The following is a 12,126-nucleotide window of genomic DNA, read 5'->3' as shown; positions in this document are numbered from 1 at the left end:
GTTCAACCAGGAACCATCGCGCCGATCTTTACAGGTCATCATGCGGCACGAGATCCGTCCTGCCCTCGAAGACCTTGGTTGACGGAAGCGTGCGCCGGAGGTGACGAGCCGTTGCTTCTACCTTGTCTAGGACGCGCAGCAAATTGGCTAAACGGTACGAACGCCCATCGTCAGTACCTCACGGGTGATGGCCAGTGGAGGTATGGCGGAAGTCTTACCTCCCGCGAGACCCTTCACATCCTCGTCGGTCCAGCCTCGGCGAATTAACTCGGCGATGAGATTGGGATAGGCTGAAACATCCTCGAGGCCCTCGGGGGTGGAGAGAATGCCGTCAAAGTCGCTCCCGATACCTACGTGCTTGTGTCCCGCGAGTCTGGCAATATAGTCGGCGTGGTCTGGGGGTTTCTCTGAACATGAGCAACTCTCTGCGCGTCGGGTAGGCGCAACTGACGGCATACCAGCTACGAGGCTTGCATTCGCCCTTCGTCCTGATCCGTCTGGAGATTCACTGACGAAATCGGGAGAGAAATTGAGCATGATGATCGTGTCGCCTGCCTTGACCGGTTTGTCGATCTCTCCCGAGTCAGAACCCCAACCTCGGCCTTTCTCGCCGTCATGTGTTAGGTTGAACGCCTTGTTGGACTCGATTCTACCGATCCTGCGTAAAATGGCGTCGGGAATATTCCTGACAGCGTCGTGTTGCCCGCGTGCATTCGAATGACTGAAGATGACAGGCGCTTCTGAAACGGTCAATGCATCCGAAGCCGTCTTGGGTGACGTGTGAGACACGTCGACCACCATGCCAAGGCGATTCATCTCGCGAACCGCTTCATGGCCGAACGCGGACAGCCCATCCCAGCGAGAGGCGAGCTCGTTCCCCTGAGAGCCGCACGAGTCGGCGAGGGCGTTGTGACAAGTATGGCTGAGCGTAATGTAGCGGACTCCAAGCGTGTAGTAGGCGCGAATGGTCGAGAGGGTCGAGCCGAGTTGATGACCCCTACGCGGAGCGGCTCAGACGTCAGCGACTTGCTGCTTCGAGCTCAGCAGGAGAAAGAGCAGGTGCACCCTTCGACACCGAGCATCGCGGCGATCTTGCCACGGTGTAGGGCGCGGCGAAACTGATTCGCATTCGCTACCAGTTCGAAGGTCTGCAGCAGTATCCGACGGTCAGGCGCGCGCTCGCTTCGGGACATGAGGGGCGAAGAGCGACGGGCGGGCGTACGTCAGAGTATTTGTTGATCAGGAGCGTGGCGACATCGATCTGTTCGATCGTGTCGCGCACGCGCCATGTGCTCGTCGTGAAGTTGGCTTCGTTGTCCGGCGGGTAGCCTGCGTCCTCGGGACAGGGAACGAAGACGCTCCAGAAGCTGGACAAGCAGCAGTGTGAGCTCGTGCTGCTGCGTGTGAGCCGCAAGAGAGTCAGGGAACACCTTACAATCCGCCGACGCGACCCTGGCGCAATCTCGGGATATCAACGTGGCCTTTCGTGGCCGTGCGCAGGTCAAACGAGTCGACTTGATTCGCATAGACGTATCGTGCGAGGATCGGGAGGTCGATGTGACCGTCTGTCGGGAGATACGACTACCCGGCAATCAGTCGCAAGCTGCCAGCGCTGCGCGCAGGAGGGCGCTTGCTGTAACAATCTCACCGATGATGGGCTGCTCGCGGAGGAGGCGCAAAGCTCGCTCGTGCGGGTCGAGGGCACGCACAGTCCACGCGCTATGGATGGTGTAACAGTAGAGCGAGCCGATCGAGAACGCGAGCAGCGCGAGAAGGTGGGCCGGTCGCACGCGGGCCGAGCGCCCTGGACGAGGCTTTGTGCTCTGCGGTAAGAGCTGAGCCTTCTCGCTCATGTCGGAAGATGTCAAGCGAAGGGGCAATGCTGTGGGCGAGCAGCGCATGGCAGCATGGTCGCACCTGGACGGCTTGATCGCCTAGAGTGCACCGCGTCTTTCTGCAGTCTCCTCAGCGTGCCACTAGACGCTGTGAATCAGGGGTCAACCGCATCGTCAAGCTCGACAGACAGCAGTCCCGATCGAAGGCAGGGGCTGAGATCGCTCACTCGCTCATCGCACCTCACCTACAACCAAGTCTCCCGCCCTTCGCGCAGTCGTCCCCTTGTGCCCGAGCAGGACGGTGAGCATTCCTCTCGACGTGCCTTGACGTGCCGAGTCCTGCTTCATCTCGGCGCATGTTGATTCGATTGTGCGGGTTTGACAGCCGAGCTGTAGAATCTACGTCCCCGTTTCTCGCGCATCGGACTTTCAGCTAGTCTCTGCAGCCGCACTTTGCTGTTGTCGTGAAGAGGAAGACAGAGGTACGCCAAGCTCGCCCCTAGACTCGACTTGGTGAGCGAGGCCGCAATCGCCCCGACGGAAGCTCATGCCTGTATTGCTGCCCAGAACTTCGCCCGAGACGCTCGTGCTGCATAGATTGCTGCGCCTCAAACAGCAAGCATGGCTCCCTTAGCAGCTGAGCCGTCGCTGCTTTCGAGATTGTCGCCGCTCCCGCCCAACAGTCAGCAGTTCACGACCCCCACTGCACCTCATCACAGTCTCCCTGCTCCGAGTCGGGAACCTCTGTCGCAGTCGCAGTCTCTCCATGCCAGCGGCCTGGCAATTGCCCACGCAGCAGTCCGAGCGGCCTCGGGTGAAGCTGCAGGTCAGGCATTCCTGTCGACTTCGACGTCTCCAAGATCCTACTCGTCAATTTCGCGCAGCTTCAAGTCGCCAAAATCCCACAATGGTCCACACTCTGCTCGCGTCGCGGCAGAAGCCGGAACGCAGCTCTCTTCTTCGCCTTCCCGATCATTGCCACGAGCTCAACCGATCCCTCCCAACCGAGGCACAAACAGCTCGAGATGGGCAACCAGCCCCGCGACGACCTCGCCCAATAACCGCATCCCACCATCGCATCCTGTTCAGAGAGGGTTCTCTCCCGTCGACTCGTCAGCGATCGCCCCCGAATCGTTCCCAACCACGATACAATCGGCTCGCAAACCTACTGTTCCGGCGCTTGGTCAGCTTGAGGCAGCATTCTCCGAATTACGCACAGGTGAGTCGATCTCGGAAGCCTCGAGACAGGACTTGCACCGATTTTCATCCCTCTTCACGGCTTCGGCCATGCCTTCAGACGCCCTCGATCCGACACCGGGGCAGAGCTCGGGTCCACATTCTGGAAATCCGCAGGCATTTGGACCGTTCTCTGCTGCTGCCTCACCGCCCCAACGCCTGTCAGCCTCAAAGCCGCACTCGCCGATCGTGTCGCAGCCTGCACGTGATCGGCACGATCTCAGTAGTGGAACCCAAAATGCCAAACGCCCTGCATTAGGCGGTAAATCGCGTTGGGCTCGGGATAGTGACGAAGAACCCGAGCCCATCGCATTCCCCTCCGTCAAACAGGCACAGCCGGAGCCACTTTACCCACGTACAGACGTGTCTGCACTACCGTCTCGACAAGAGTCGGAATCAGGGAAGGATCGCGATGTGGCACAAAAGAACGCGAATGTACAGGAGACTTCGCTTGCTTCAAAGTTAGCGCAGCCATCGTCTCTCGCAGCTTCGCCTCCTCCTTCTCCTTTGCCTCGATCCGGACAAGCGCTCTCCGAAACACCAGTGGCGGCCCCGGTGACGGAGCCAGCTCACCATATCGATTGGGCCGATGATGACGACAACGAGCTCCCCGATCTTGATGATTGGGGCATCGAGATGCCTCCTCCTCCCGCGGAAACTGTCCCTGTTGCGCCACCCAGCCAACCCCCCGTGATCGCCTCGACATCTGCTGCGAATAATCGTACGAAAGCGTCGCGGCGCCGTCGCTCGCTGTCGGCCAAAACACCCATCGCGTCGTCGGATCTGGTACAGCGAGTACCACCACAGACCGCTCCGCAAGGCCGCCCTCCTCCCTCCGGGACGAATCGACTGTTCAATTCGGCTCGCATGGCGGCAATCCCTGCGGCACCCGCAGCACCATTGAGCAAACAACTACCGCCTCATCAGAAACCACAGCCGAATCGATCGCATGAAGTCACGAAGCCACCACCACCCGTTGCTCCTTCGCGAGAACCGGCGATGTCAGAGACAAGCTGGCGCGCAAAAAGTTCAGGCCCGAGTTCGGCCCTTTTCTCTAAATTGAGCGGTATGGGAGGTCCCCGCCAGCCTGCTGCCCTCACAACAAGCGAACATGCAGAATCTGAAGGCGGCGGCAGTGGCGGTAATGGGCGCGGTGGTCGAAGATCGAGGCGAGACCGGACGAGGACGAGCAGTTCGAACCCTGATAAACAAAACGATGCAGGAGATACCACGTGGACAAAGGTTACAGCAGGAGGGAAAGGATCCCAGGCGAGCCGATGGGCATGAACATGAGGACATAGGAAGTGAAGCATTATTTATCAGAAGGTTGCAAAGCGAGAAAAATTCAGTACAGATCCGGAATAATTCAGTAAAGATCCGATGCTTTCATCCTGTTGCCTTTCGGACCGCTCGAGGTCGTGACCTTAGGCGGGTCCGTGATCGAGGGATGCACTCGGGACTCTGCTTCCTGCCACTCGTCGTCGTCCGGGACATGCTTTACAACCCCCTCTGTTTTGCTTCTTGACTTTCTTGCCTTTTTTCTAGTTGGCTCGCGCTCAGTCGGCACGTCTCCTTCTTCGTCCTCGATAGCGAAGCTGAGCGCGACCTTGCGCTTCGACTGTGACTTCTTCTTCTGCTTGTTCGAGTTGGAGGCGGCGGATGGCTGTTCTGTCGCCTTCGAAGATGTGGGTCGGGCGACGAAACTTGGTCTGTAGGATGCAAGCGAGTCGACTGTAATCGGCTCAGTCGATTCTTGGGCTGCTGGAGAAGCGGTTGCAGTCGTAGAATCTGCGGTTTTCATGGCACCGTCGGGTAAAGTCGTGCCATCCAGGTCCGCCGTGCCCTCGACCTCGTTGCAGCTGTCGGTACCTCCCGTCGTGCGTATCGGTGGTTTACACCCATGGAGGCCGCTGTCTTCATCTCCTGCCGGAGGTCTACCTGCATCCTCCTGCTCCACCATCGCCTCGTTATCGATCTCGTCCTCATCCTCATCTTCATCGTCACTGTCGGCAAAGATAGCAGCAAAAATGTCGGGAGGCGCTCGCTGTTCATCGACAATTTCCTGTCCTTGTGAGTCGTCGTCGCCCATTCCGACCGTCTCAATGGTGGGAGGTATCTTGGTTTTGCTCCGCGCGGTCTGCGTGCCGCTATTTGTGTTGGTCTCGAAGGCGCCTTTAGCGACCTCGGGCTCATTTTCGTCGATGATTCTGGAAGCTTCTTGAAAGCGTTTGAACCCAGCGCTCTGCATCATCTGATCCATCGCTACATCCCCGATTGGCTGAGTTGTTCTGCTGGCTTCTCCGGTTGACCATCCTGTCGCCGTTGCTTCGCCAAACGCCCGCCCCGGCTCATCTGCACCTTCGGCCATTCCCTCGTTGGGGTCCTTGACGCCAAAGCGTTTGCAGAGAAGCTTGTTGGGCCGGAACAAGACAATGCTGCGCGTGAGCGATCCGAAATTTCCTTCTCGAGCGGCGACTTGAGCTGGAGTGAGCGCCGGTGCGGGTTGGAGTGGGGGGACTTCGGCAGCATCGCCATAGAGGGTGCGGAGATGCTCAGAGGCTGAAGACGCTGAATCTTTGGGCGGCGGCTGATAGAGTCCGGGCTCAATCTTCGGGGCGTCGAGAGAACCGCTCTTGCTGCTTTCGAATCGGTTGCCAAGCATGCCTGATACTGGCTTGAAGACCCGGGCGCTCTGTGCATACTCTGAAAGTTCTCGATTGAGCTCCTGTACCGTCTGTGTCTTGCCATTTGCAAGTGTCCGCGGCCCGAATGGAGAAGACGTCGTCGAGGCGTTCTCTGAAGCTTGATATTGGAGGTACAGGGTGTAACGGGCTTGTTTAATAGGGTCTGGCGATGTGGAAGCTGCAGAATATGGCTGGAAACCTTTGAGAGCGGCAAGAGCAGTGGGTCGGTCGAGAGGCGGAACAAGGAGCTGTACATCAGCCCCGTGCGGCTTTCCATCGGAAGCGGGCGCGGGAGTCGTAGATGAGCTCGGTAGTGACGTAGTTGTAGTGCCCTTTGTGAGAGAAGCGAGTCGGTCCCGACTCTTGGCCGAAAGGTAGTCAAAGACAGACTTCGGAACCGGTGGTGGCGCTCCTTCCCCGAGAAGAGTTCCCCGCTGATGGATTTCGCGCTCGCGGTCAGCCGCATTACTAGCGAGCTTTATGGATGAGAACTAACCTCGTCGGCGTCCAGTTGCCTCGCCTTGCCCTTCCCGCTGTCATTCTGAGGCAAAGCCTGGACATCACGCCAGAACCTCGACGGATCTGGCTTCCAATTACTCGGAGGCGGCGGTGGTAGCTGTGAACTATATTCTCCCTCCGTCAGATTCTCCAATATCGAAACGTTACAGCAAATCAAGAAAGGCTGGCTTACGTCGATGCCACGCTTCTGACCTCGGATTGGAGCGTGAAACCCCGTAGTACAGGAGTTCCATCGTGAAACTTCTCGTGGTCTTCAACGCGGTCTGCTACTGCCTGCAGCATATAGAGTTGTCAGCGGATCGATATGCGCTTCCGATGAGAATCGGCGTTCGCATACCGGTCTAGATCTTCGGCCGCGCGAGCTGCCACTGATCGCGTACTGGACGCTGTCACTAGGTAGGCTGCTAAAAGGCGTATTCACCTCAAAATTGAGTTTAGAACTCGGGGCCATATCGTCTCGATCGTAGGGATCTTCCTCGACTCCCAGTGGACCAAAGCTGTGCTTCACAGCCGCGCCCGCACCTTCAGTTTTGAGCTGAGCATCGAGAGTCATACCAGGTTGATACCCTAAACCCCATCCGCGCTCCGTCGAAGCCGTGTTGCCCTTGACGAGAACCAACGGCTGGTCGAGGGGAGCAAAGAGGTGCTTCTGTGCCTCGCTAGCGTCGTCCAGGTCATCAGACGGCAAAGTCACCCCGAGTTCGACAGCTTGACGTTTGCGCTCATCGTAAGTCATGCGGGGTCCAACCCCTTGCCCTTCCCTCCAGCCCATTTTCTTCATAAGTTTGAAGCCGACGCGTTCTGAGGAAGGTCCAATGAGCGAGGCTAGCGTGTCGTCGAAGATCGATGTCGGCTCTGACGGGCCCTTTGTAGCCGCCATCGAGCGTCGCGAGCCAAAGCTGCCGAGCAGCGGGTCATATTCTTCTGAGGTTCGCGCGAGGGGTTCGGAAGCGATGCCATAGGTACTGCTTGTCTCGACTTTTCTCGAGGATGCGAGTTCTTCCAGATCCTGTTTGCAGAAACGTCTATGAAAACGAGCGTCACGGAGGAAGGGTGCAAAGCAGGGTCGCACCTCTTCGTCCATGTAAGCTCTGGCAGCTTCTGCCGTATCCCGTTTGTCACTGCTCGCTCGCTGACTTCTTGAAGACTTGAAGGTGGACGGGGTCCATCCTGTTATTGCAAGCGAACGATGAGCCTCGAGCGGGATATTGTTCGGAAAGCTCGTTACTTGTACTGACCTTCTTTCGAGCCAACTGTGTTGTAGTACCCTGCACTGAATCCACCTGTGAATGCACCGTGCAAGCGGCGTCTGCGCGGAGTAGGAAGCGGTGTCGGTCAGGGCGATGCAGCGAGACGGGCGAGCGACGCACAGCAGGACTGTACTGACCTGCCCTGATCATCATAGACCTCCTGCTGCCACACGGGTTTGAATTCATTCTTGTCCTTCTTCGCGTCGGTCAGCGCTGGCAAGGGCGTGCCGATCGAGACGAAGGATTCGGTGAGATTGCCAAGCTCTCCCTGTTCGGCAGTCTCAATCTTGCGTCTGAGCCGAGAGGACGCCATTTGCGATACGGGCGCGCGGGCTTTGGTGGCCGCGAGAAGAAGTTGGCCGGCGGAGCGGAGGGCGTTCGAAATATAAACAGGGGCTAACAATCGATGAAACATCGTCCTCATGTGCAAAACGTGCCGCCTACAAGCTGAAGGAGTCTTTCCATTGGCTGGAAGGAACCGCGCTCACGCAGGGATACATTCGCAAAGCCGCGTAGACTGTAGGGCTGGACGTTGCAACGCTCATGAAGACGACCGAGATGGTGATGACATGACTGATATATCGCAAAGCTACGGCAGCTGTCTACACCTGCGTGAGAGCGAGGCAAGGATAGCGAGAAATTAACAAGATAGCAGTGAACCCGCTCCTGAGCTCGTTCATGAGTAAACCCTTCCTTGCCATAGTTTCCCCTTCGCGGCCCGATGAAACAGCCTGAGATTCAATGTCCCAACACTTGAGCGCGAGCCTTTCCTTTGTCAGTCGTAGAGCGCTCGGCCGGAACAGGCGTAATCTCGCGTTCGGATTCTGCAGGCACGGCGGGAACCCCGGCTTCAGCTTGACTAGACTTGTTGAGTTCGTGAGGGAAGTGGAACCAACCAGGATCAACAGTGGTTCTGAACTCGAGACCTCCGACGCGCCCGCAGAGGCTCGCAACGTCATCCGCCTCTTCTGCTTTAACCTTAGTGACCTCCACGGAGCCGTTCACTGGCGTCTGGCTTCTGCCCGCACATTTGCGCTGGCCTCGACGGAGCTGGACAGACTCGCCGACCTGCTCGCCGATCGGCGCAAGCATGTCCCCGCCTTGGCGTCCGCGGGTTTGAGCGAGGTGCGAGCGTTCAGTTTCGGTCGATGCGCCGTCATCGAAGTCTGGCATTTCGTTGTTGTGGTCCCGACGGGATCGGCGGTAGTCACGCTTCTTCTTCCTGTCTGGCGCAGAGGGACTACCTCGGCGGCGTGCAGATGAAGTGGCTGATCGTGACGATTCCTGGTTGATCGGAGTTTCGACCGGCAGCCGGACAGAGTCGCGCTTGCGCGATTTCTTCGCCCGCTTGTCGGCTGGTTCAAGCTGCGCGCGCTCTCGTCCGGTATCTTGATCCTCCTCGTCCCGCTCGTTGCCGTCGTCCTCGTCGTCATTCCCTCTCAACCTTTTCTGAACCCGACCCGCTCGAGGAAAGTACTGTCGGGCGCCTTCGGTGCGCGTCACCCAGGTTTCGTCGCCCGCCTGGCACAGCTGAACACTCTGTTGAATGCCGGAGAGGGAGAGGCGCTCGACGCAGGCGACCACTTCTACGGGAGTGTCGGCGGGAATGTGGGAAGGCAGAGCAGGCGCAGTCGATAGGAGAGATTGGACTTCTCGACGGAACAGCAGCGTGATGGCATCGGGCTTTGAGGATGTCGATTTTTGCCGCGCCGCGGACGTGACCGCGCTTTTGGATGAGGGAAAGCGGCGGATCGCGCCGGAGGACGAGCGGGTTGTACGAGTTGTAGGTGCGCTTCCGGACATCGTGACGGATCGAGGTTGTGCGAGAGTCGAGGTATAGTTAAGCGTGAAACTGCCGAGTGTCCGAGTGTGACAGCTTTTGAAACGTAAAGAAAGTGGGGCCGAAATGCGAGAGGCTGGTCGTCGAGGTGTCGAGACTCGAATGGCGTCACTTGCGTAGTCTCACGTACTGACAGTGTGCACAGTACAGTCTATATCTGCAGAAAGAGCTGTCGAGCACGGTACAATCGCTAAAATATGGCACGAGTCCGACAGCCTGAAGCTAGCGGATTCCGGTCTACTGGCTTTCATAGGCCATTACCAGCGTGACTCTCGCGTCCCCAGTACAGTAATTAGAGCCGTGCTCGGAGCGATCGCGAAGCAGAGCACATTGATGCGCGTCGACACCGCCACCAAGTCAAGGTGGCTTGCCAACCGAAATCCTGCGCAGTGCGCGCGCGAACGAGCTGTTTCGCGTCGAACGCCTTGGTCTAGGACGCGCAGCTATGCAAGAGCCTTGCGATCGTGTTCTCCGAGCTCACGCACGGACCGGTCATCAGTCACCTTCGACAGAGGTATTTGTTCCTCCTCGTATCAGAGGTTGAAGTCGCTTCAGCGACCACTGCGAGTATTGCGCGAGCAACATTGCGCAACGAGGCAAGTCAAGAGTAGGCAATTTTGGCGTTCGCGGCGAAAAATTCATGTACGTCGCACCTGGATGTTTCCAATGGCGGTCTACCACTCGATAAGATACCTGAACGTGACTGACCCCGGCAGCCTACTGCACTGGGCGCTGGATGTCGGTTCACAGATCGATCCGAACAACGTTGTTGGGTTGAAAGTTCTCCTTCCACCGACTCGAGCCCGATTGCTCCGCTCCTTCAAGACCTGCCCCATTTGACGGCCTTTCCGTTGTTCCGCGCTCGCCCCTCCCGCCCTGACCATTCGGGCCGTATCCGTCGCGCCCGACGAATGGTTGTTCCTCGTCGGCATAATGCTCTCGTTTCCAAACCTGCACCCGCTCTTTCACTCTCTCGAGCAGCCATTCGGTCAACCAGAACGCTTCCCGACGATGAGGAGAGGCTACCGTGATGACAATCGACGGTGTGAGGGGAGGGGAAGGACCGAGCAGATGAGCGACATGTATCCGGTTCACGTCGATAGTTGCGACAGCGCCTGAATGTGCAGCAATCTGCCGATCGTGCACGGTTTCGGGACCGGACGCGCTGGCAGCACAGCATTGGTGGGCATCGGCGAGAGGTGGAGGGCGCGGCAAAGTTCTCGCTTCCTCGAGGATTTGGCTCATGGTTTTGAGCGCAAGCGGTACATAGGATTCGTACACTAGATGCGTCACCTGGCGTCCTGAGATAGAATCGAGGTTCAGCTTGATGGTCGTGCGCTCGATCGATAAAGGTTCCTCCGCCGATCTGGCTCACCCTGGAAGTTGTCTCTCGTGTAGCCCACCTGGTATAGAGTCAGTCACGTGAGTGATTAGGTCGGAGACTATCATGCCATCCGATAAGTACCACGAGCGGGACCGCACTCACGAATGATACGACTGCACCGCTTTGAGAGCTTCTCACGCTCGCTTCGATCGCTGCGGGATCAAGCGGTTCATAGGACAGACATGCCGTATCGCCGTAGCTCGTCGTGATGACCGCTGGATTTGCAGCTATGGTTGATGTTGACATGATGCCGGCGAGAAGATTAAACAAGACATGATTCTGATGAATCATCAAATTCACTCGCACTGATATAGTACTGATAGCCGGATGAACCCGGGATCCAGATCTTGCCGCCAACGCAGATCAGCGCTCTCGAATACTCTCAACGCTGAATGCGGTTGTGATTTTTTTTCGGTGCGTATAGATTTTTTGCCCAACATAAACAACATATGCACGTTGTCCAAGTGGGATTTCAAAGGGGGTAGTAAGCAACACAGAGGGGGGGAAAGACCAATTAGGGAAGAGCGCAAAACACCGTTTACTGTGCGAAAGAGATGGCCAAGAATCGAGATCAGTCTGACGCCCTGTCATGCCGAAGGACATACAAGTCCGGGCGCAACTCACCTTCTTCTTGGCAGCCTCCTCCTCCTCGGCCTTCCTCTTCCTCTCGGCACGGACACCAACGAGACGGGCGTTGGAGCGAGCGACACGGAGAGCACGGAAAGCAGAGAAGTCCTTCTCCTCGGCGGTGATCTCGCGGGGCTCCTCGTTGGTGATACCGGCGGGGATGGGGAAAGCAGCCGAGACCTTCGAGACGCGCTCGGTGGACTTGTCGGCACCCTGGAAGCGCGGAAGACGAGAAGCGAAATGCGGTAGAAGGGCGTTGTCGGGGCGAGTTGAATTGCGGTGCAGGAAGGTGAAGCCAAGTCGAGAAATGGCAGGTGTTGCGACAGAGAGATCCAATGGCGTATATGGCAGTAGGGGAAAGGCAGACGAGTGATCAGTCACACGCGTCGATCAATCGGGACTAGGGACGCAAGGAAACGCACCTCGGTGTCTCCCTTCTTGACCTTGCCAGCCTTCTTGGGGAAGACGACGAGACGGGTCTTGTAGGCCTGGAGGCGCTCAACGTTGATCTTGAGGCCCTCCTCGGAGGCGTTGCGGCGGCGGTGGTCGACGGGGACACCAAGGGAGAGAGCCTCCTTGCGGCGGATGCCGGCGGCGGCGAGCTCTTGCTTGGTGAAGCCACGTCCGGCACGGAGCTTCATGTTGTAGCGCTGAGTCGGGCATCGGACGGCGGGGCGGAGGAGCTCAGTGGGACGGAGGCCAGCCTTGACAGCCTTGGCCTGGCGGTGGAGGCGGCGCGAGTGCTTCTTGC

The 12,126-nt window shown here is 58.0% G+C and overlaps 6 protein-coding genes across 6 annotated transcripts; 1 reads left to right on the top strand and 5 right to left on the bottom strand.

The window, feature by feature from the left end:
* Window positions 1-28: 28 nt before the first annotated feature.
* Window positions 29-1,853, bottom strand: JCM15063_003677 (dipeptidase; the record flags this gene model as incomplete). The annotated part of the gene is made up of 7 exons (XM_076675598.1): window positions 29-147; window positions 219-395; window positions 459-997; window positions 1,066-1,148; window positions 1,223-1,367; window positions 1,436-1,565; window positions 1,649-1,853. 7 exons carry the CDS (start codon window positions 1,851-1,853, stop codon window positions 29-31), a joined length of 1,398 nt encoding a protein of 465 aa, XP_076537682.1.
* A 603-nt stretch (window positions 1,854-2,456) lies between these two features.
* Window positions 2,457-4,358, top strand: JCM15063_003676 (uncharacterized protein; the record flags this gene model as incomplete). The annotated part of the gene is made up of 1 exon (XM_076675597.1): window positions 2,457-4,358. One exon carries the CDS (start codon window positions 2,457-2,459, stop codon window positions 4,356-4,358), a length of 1,902 nt encoding a protein of 633 aa, XP_076537681.1.
* A 79-nt stretch (window positions 4,359-4,437) lies between these two features.
* On the bottom strand, window positions 4,438-7,837 carry JCM15063_003675 (uncharacterized protein; the record flags this gene model as incomplete). The annotated part of the gene is made up of 7 exons (XM_076675596.1): window positions 4,438-6,189; window positions 6,252-6,401; window positions 6,467-6,547; window positions 6,612-7,283; window positions 7,347-7,444; window positions 7,513-7,583; window positions 7,662-7,837. The coding sequence occupies 7 exons, from the start codon at window positions 7,835-7,837 to the stop codon at window positions 4,438-4,440; spliced, it is 3,000 nt and encodes a 999-aa protein (XP_076537680.1).
* A 425-nt stretch (window positions 7,838-8,262) lies between these two features.
* On the bottom strand, window positions 8,263-9,327 carry JCM15063_003674 (uncharacterized protein; the record flags this gene model as incomplete). The annotated part of the gene is made up of 1 exon (XM_076675595.1): window positions 8,263-9,327. One exon carries the CDS (start codon window positions 9,325-9,327, stop codon window positions 8,263-8,265), a length of 1,065 nt encoding a protein of 354 aa, XP_076537679.1.
* Window positions 9,328-10,108: 781 nt separating this feature from the next.
* JCM15063_003673 (molybdopterin synthase catalytic subunit) lies at window positions 10,109-10,994 on the bottom strand (the record flags this gene model as incomplete). Its single annotated transcript, XM_076675594.1, has 4 exons — window positions 10,109-10,191; window positions 10,246-10,665; window positions 10,740-10,767; window positions 10,851-10,994. 4 exons carry the CDS (start codon window positions 10,992-10,994, stop codon window positions 10,109-10,111), a joined length of 675 nt encoding a protein of 224 aa, XP_076537678.1.
* Window positions 10,995-11,286: 292 nt separating this feature from the next.
* On the bottom strand, window positions 11,287-12,016 carry JCM15063_003672 (uncharacterized protein; the record flags this gene model as incomplete). Its single annotated transcript, XM_076675593.1, has 3 exons — window positions 11,287-11,289; window positions 11,373-11,588; window positions 11,798-12,016. 3 exons carry the CDS (start codon window positions 12,014-12,016, stop codon window positions 11,287-11,289), a joined length of 438 nt encoding a protein of 145 aa, XP_076537677.1.
* Window positions 12,017-12,126: the final 110 nt, after the last annotated feature.

The sequence above is a fragment of the Sporobolomyces koalae genome (assembly GCF_050403365.1).
Source record: "Sporobolomyces koalae JCM15063 DNA, S_koalae_JCM15063T_v1_ctg1, whole genome shotgun sequence".
Lineage (NCBI taxonomy): Eukaryota > Fungi > Basidiomycota > Microbotryomycetes > Sporidiobolales > Sporidiobolaceae > Sporobolomyces > Sporobolomyces koalae.
The sequence above is the reverse complement of the archived record's forward strand: the minus strand, read 5'-3'. Positions and strand labels throughout refer to the sequence as shown.